Source organism: Oryzias melastigma, linkage group LG24 (assembly GCF_002922805.2).
Source record: "Oryzias melastigma strain HK-1 linkage group LG24, ASM292280v2, whole genome shotgun sequence".
Classification (NCBI taxonomy): Eukaryota; Metazoa; Chordata; class Actinopteri; order Beloniformes; family Adrianichthyidae; genus Oryzias; species Oryzias melastigma.
Genome location: NC_050535.1, coordinates 2581871 through 2587870, shown reverse-complemented (window position 1 = coordinate 2587870; position 6000 = coordinate 2581871). Strand labels below are relative to the sequence as shown.

General features: G+C 39.6%; 1 protein-coding gene across 1 annotated transcript in view; it reads right to left on the bottom strand.

Moving 5' to 3' along the window:
* si:dkey-261l7.2 overlaps positions 1-3253 on the bottom strand; it is a 4850-nt gene extending 1597 nt beyond the window's left edge. Inside the window, exons 1-5 of the mRNA XM_024290708.2 lie at positions 2887-3253; positions 2667-2793; positions 2318-2407; positions 1362-1456; positions 1118-1278 (exon numbers count right to left, since the gene is read on the bottom strand). Of these exons, the coding sequence (XP_024146476.1) occupies positions 1118-1278; positions 1362-1456; positions 2318-2407; positions 2667-2793; positions 2887-2974 (561 nt within the window). The 5' untranslated portion in view covers positions 2975-3253. The remainder of the gene's footprint in view (positions 1-1117; positions 1279-1361; positions 1457-2317; positions 2408-2666; positions 2794-2886) is intronic.
* Positions 3254-6000: the final 2747 nt, after the last annotated feature.

The window sequence follows — 6000 nt, the reverse complement described above, 5'->3', positions numbered from 1 at the left end:
ATAAAGGAGAGGGGCGCTCCCCGGTCAGGGGGAGGCTTTGAGCCCACCCCGGTCCTGAGATGAGGAAACCTCCGGTTCAAACTGGTAGGGCTGTACACCCTCAAAACCCTGTGTCGTTAAAATTCCCGTGTTTGATGAAGGCTCATCACCTTCATCCAAAGAAATATCCGCTAAATCGTGGTCTACGTCGCTTCTCAAACCGTCCGCCATTGTTGTTTACACTCTGGGATCCCTGAAGTGACGTCACGCGCAGCCCCCGCCCATCACCACCTATCGCCCAAATTTAAAGCTATGCACGACCATAAAATGATCAATAAAATCGCGCTGGATCATTTTAAGTGAATATTTTTATCAGATTTGTTTTCCAAGTTCCATTGACTTTCTAAATTAAAAAAAAATTGCCACTGCACGAGGCCTTTAAACTGTAAAGAGGTTTTAAGTGATAATACTTTGTGTTTGGACCATTATTTTTTTTTCTCGTCTAAGTAATTAAATATAATTTATTTCTACAGGAAATGTCCTAATTTTGTACTTTTTTGTCATTTTTTTTTACAGTTAGAATTTAGTTTGTTTTGTTGTTTTCAGGAAATGTCCTTTTAAATAAAGTTTAATACATCGTGTGTTTGGACCATTGATTTTTTTTTCATGTTTAAGTTATTAAATGAGTGATTTCTACAGGAAATTCATCATTTTTTAAATTTTTTTTGTCTTTGTTTACAGTTAGAATTGTTTTTTTTTTTTTTGCTGTTTTCAATAAATGTCATTTTAATTTTAAATAAAGTTTTTATACATTATGTGTTTGAACCTTTAATCTTTTTTTCATGTTTTAGTAATTAGATATGAGTGATTTCTAAAGAAAATGTCATGATTTTGTTTTTTATGCTTGTTTTTTACAGTTACAATTTGTTTTGCTGTTAGTAAGAAATGTCATTTTAAATAAAGTTTAAAAATTTAAACATGAACTGGGTTTTTTATATCTAAACTTCTAAAAAAATAAATTCAGAAATTTCCATTTATTGTTTAAACTATTTTTGTTTATACATTTTCATCATAAAATAACACAAATGTGTTTTTGAATAGTAAAATTTTCAATATAATAAATGAAAACGTTGCCAACCTCAGGGTCTGAAAGCATTCTGTCGGTCCACTCGGGTGGAGCTCGGAGTTCCGGGTCCCAGCTCACCACCACCCCCACCATGTGGCCCCTCCTCTCCATCACCACCTCGCCGACGCGCAGGAACACGTACGGCGGGCGAGGGCTGCGCACCGCCTTCGAGGCTGTGGAGACGTGTTTCCATCCTCACGTTTTCACAGAAAACAAACGTTTCATTTTTTTCATCGGATGTTTAGTGTTTCCAAACCTCCAAAGAATCCCTGATCGTTGTCGATAAGCATTGACTCCAGCGGAGGAGAAGCCGGCGACTCCGGATCTTCCTGCTCCAGACCGACCAGGCTCCTGTGGAAACATCAGGTTGTGGTCATAAGCCGCTGTTCTTCAAAGAAAAACTGTAAAAATGAATTTAGGATACAGGAAACGACCCTCCCCCAATCTGTGATGACATCACCCCGGATGACATCACAGATAAAGAAAACGTAAAAATAAATTCTCAGGGGCTCAAAAAAAAACATTTTTTTTATCCAACTAAAACACATATGTTGGCGATATCTAAAGGAAGTTGCGATAATATTATGGGATGACCTCAGGACCTACAGCTTGGTGGCCATTTTGCCACAAAGTCCAAAATTGGCAATATTTACATTTTTGCGCAATATGGGAAATAGTAAACATTTGTGCAAGTAATCTTTACAAAATTTCATACACTTGCCATTCGGTTAAAGCTCCAACCACAAGCAAAGCTTTGTTGACCTTTGACCTCGATAAGAGGCCACCATCTTGAATTTAAATTACTGTAGCAAGCGCGTAAAAGTGGGATTTCCCTGTTGCTCACACATTTTATACCAGAATATTGTGAAAATTGTATGTATGAGTTGTTTGCCCAAGCTGAATAAAACAATATAGCACACGATAAAAACATATTCAGAATGTGGGCGTGGTGAGCAAAAAGCCCCTGTTGCTAAGGAAATCCCAAAATTTACTTTTGCCGATTGTTCTAAAAATTACTAGACTGGTTTGTCATCCAAAGACGACCAAAATATGAAATGGTTGCTATGGAGTTAAACAAACAGAAAAGCTGTTATTTTGAAAACAAGTGTACTTCTGACCAGGATGTCAGAGGTAAAGCCCCTCAGCCTGTGAGGGCAGGTAAGTATTTTGTTTTTTCAGATTACCAAAAAAAATTCCTCAAGGAACGCTCACCTGAGCTTCGATATCTGTTCATTTGTCCAGTCCACCCATGCAGTTCCGTTCAGGTAGGAGGATCTCCATTCCTTCCATATGCGAAGTAATCTATCCACCATCATAAATAATGATCTCATGATTAAATGTGATGAGATTTGGAGCAAAATGAGGAAAATGATGGACATTTGTTGCATGTACTGGTGGATTTTTAGCCTTAAAAGCCATTAAAATAAATAAAACTGAAAGTAAAACTAATGTTTAATTTCTACAAAAACAGTAAATTATCAAAGTTTTATTAAACATGTTTATATCACTTGTTTGAAGTCAGATTTTGAAAGAGGATAGTCCCCCCGCGCGGAGGTCTCACCGTGCGGTCGCGTGGTAGCGCCTCGCCGCCGTGGAGCCGCTCCACCTGCCAAGGTAGTACTGCGCGGGCACGGCGGACAGCAGCAGCGCGATCTGCAGCGCGGCGGCGGCACTCAGCTGCGGCATGTCTGCGCAGGCGGGACAGGTGCGGGTGCATCCGCACGAGGAAAAGTCACAAACACGCACGTGGATGACAGCTGTCGATCATACCTGCCCCTTACCTCCTCCGGTCTCCACTCCAACATTGCCTCTGAACTTTGGCGGCGCCTTGAAACCGGAAACTCGGTTTCGCTTCTGCTTTATTTGCATGAAAACCTTTCGGCGGCGGCCACCTGTGTATTTACATTTTTTCGGGAAAGTTGTCAAAAAAAGTGGGCGCCCAATCGAAGCGGCCCACGGGGAAGAACTGAACCTTTAGCGGCCCGCCACGTCAGGAAGAACCGATGAGGTCAGACCGGAGAGGAAGTGAACTTCACCGCAGCGACGCCAGAGGGCGCACTTCCTTTGTAACGGTATAAGACAGGAGTCTGCAACTGTTAAAACCTGTGGGACCCCTCCAACTGGTTAAAAAAAAAAAAGTTTGAATTTTAATAACTTAAAAAAAAAAAATCAATTTTCTCACAAACAGTTGAAGGACAAATCAATCAAACCAAAATTAACCAGATTATAAGGCAGATTGTTTATTTTTGAAAAAAAATATATATATATTAAGAGCAAAAACTAAACTTGATTAGCTCTGATTTAATTTTAGTTAATTGGATTTGCACATTTCTGACTAATTACAATAAAATAATCAGATTTTTTAATTGGGTCAAAATTGACCCGTTTTCAAGAGTGAAAATGGGTCAATTTTGACCCAAACACAATATAAGTGTTAAATCAATATTAAATACTTAGGGCACTATAGAGGGCATTTGAAATGTTTCACGGTGTCCCAATCTACAATTCCAAAGTCGAGTACCCTAGAAATTTCCCAGAAGTCCCTCCAAAAAACCAGTGCACATCAATGCTCACTAGACTGGCGAAAATAGACCACAATGCATTGCATTTGCACGATTTTTCCTGTAAATGTATTTCAGTTCTTGATCTTTTAATGAATCATTCAAGTTTCATTACATTTATTAGGTTTTTACTTCAGGAGATCAATTTAAAAAAAGTAATTAGATGGTCCCCCACTATATAGTTTTATTTATTAGTCAGGGAGTACTGAGGGAGGTCAGACATACTACTATACTAGATTTCCTGTATTGAGATGATCCTACTTTATGTAGTACAGGATGTCTTTTATTTTGAAAGGAAGTAATGCCAACTTCTGTCTGAAGTTATGTTGTGTATTTGCATTCTGTTCCGTAAAGTTGAGGAAAAAGGAAATTGGACCAAAGTAAATAAATCAAGTCAATTTAGTCGCAGTTTTTGGGAGACAGAGTATACTGGACTACAGAATAGTGTTTGCCATAAGCAGTGATTGGATCAAGTCAGTCCGAGTCTCTGACTGTACATGAGAACTGGACTGAGTGTCTCCTCCCATTCTGGCGTTGCAAACAGGACGTACCAATAAAATCCTGTAGGCTTCTATGGAGAAACAAGCAGCTGTTACTCATTCTTTTGGTCAGAATTAACATTCTTGATCTGATACATTTTTTAAGATCTTCTTGCTAATCCAAATTATTTTTTTCATATTTTTCAGTAACTCTGGTAGTTGTAGTTATAAACTGACCAATAAGGTAGGGGTGTGGCTTTCCAACAAGCTCACTCCTGATTGGCTAGATTTGTTGTTACTGAATCGACGACTTAAACCAATCACTGATGTCGTCGGGCTGTAACGTGGCGACGACCATATCGGAGAAAAATTGGCAACTCAATTGAATTAAGTTTGTTAAAGCCGTCATCGTCGCACTAACCAGGTCAATTTCTCAGATAGTCAGGGGTCTAAGTTAAGGTTTCTATGGAAACCACTCCAGTGCCAATCAGGAGTGAGCTTGTTTAAAGTCCACATCCTTTACCCTAGCTACAGGAAGTCTGTCAAACGTTTTGAATGCTGGACGTGGCGGCCAGCAGGCTCCACCTACTTTCATTGAGACATCTGATTGGTCAGTTTACAACTTGAACTACAGAAAATTATGAAAAGGATCTTGAAGCAAGAATAGTTATTCTGAAAAATATTGCTACTTGGTTCTCGGGTACATCCTGTTTGGAACGCCAGCGGGGGAGGGGTCACTCAGTCCAGTTCTCAACTTGTTACGACACAAGAACACAAAAAAGTGACAGTGAATTAAAGTAGATATGGAAACACAACTGTTTATTTACTTAAAATATCGGTATGAACTAACAGGACAGCAGTACTCCCTACACATACATTCTAGTTTTAGGATTCTTTTCTTGAATTCATTGATATAAAAAAAAGTATCCAAACTAACAAAGACAGCCTCACCAGTCGCTGCCCAAATAAAACTGACTCCCCCAGTCTCTTGTCTCAACACCCCATCTTTTTAATCAAACTAAAAAAAGACGGAGCCCATGGTTCCACCTTCACGGCGTCCTCTCAGACTGCGAGGAACTGTTGACGATATGGATGGGAAAAAAACACCAGACACTAAAAAGGTGCCCTTTGCCACAAATGATCCCTCCATCCTCCAATTGACGAGAGGTGGGCTTGTTGTTCAGGTCGGTGCAAATGTTCTGCATAAACATCGATTCAAAAATTAGGAAGAATTTAGAAAGTCGTCAATGAAACCCAGGAGTGAACACTTGAAAACAACACGGTATCATGCTACGGTTACGAATGGAAAAATGCCACCATGCGGCAAGTTTTCAGCAAATTCAGCAATTAGCCACGTGGTAATATTTGTAGGGAGTTGGGTTTTTACGTGCCGCACGATGACGGGACGTTTTTAAGAAAAAATTCAAATTGGACAAATTTGAGCGCCAAATTTCAATGTTAAGTCAATGTAAAGACGCGGTCTGAGGTCTTGCAGTGCGGTTCGGGCGTCAGGCCCGGCAACCAATCAGGGACTCAGCTTTGAGCACGTGACGTTTTCAGTGGCTCAATCAAAGGTTGTGTCCGAATTCTCTCCCTACCCACAATATAGTGCGTTCGCCATCTTGCGAAAAACTAGCGTGCATCGATGCTCACTAGATTAGCGAATATAGACCGCAATGCATTGCGGTCGAGCAATTTCGAACAAATAAACATGTTTAAATGCAATTTCTGAATAAACCATCCACATTTTCACCATCAGAACACAGTGGAGTTATAAATAAACGTTGTGAAAAGCTCATATTTATTTGATTTTTACTTCGTGAAATCGATAATGTCATATACGGCGTTTAGAAAA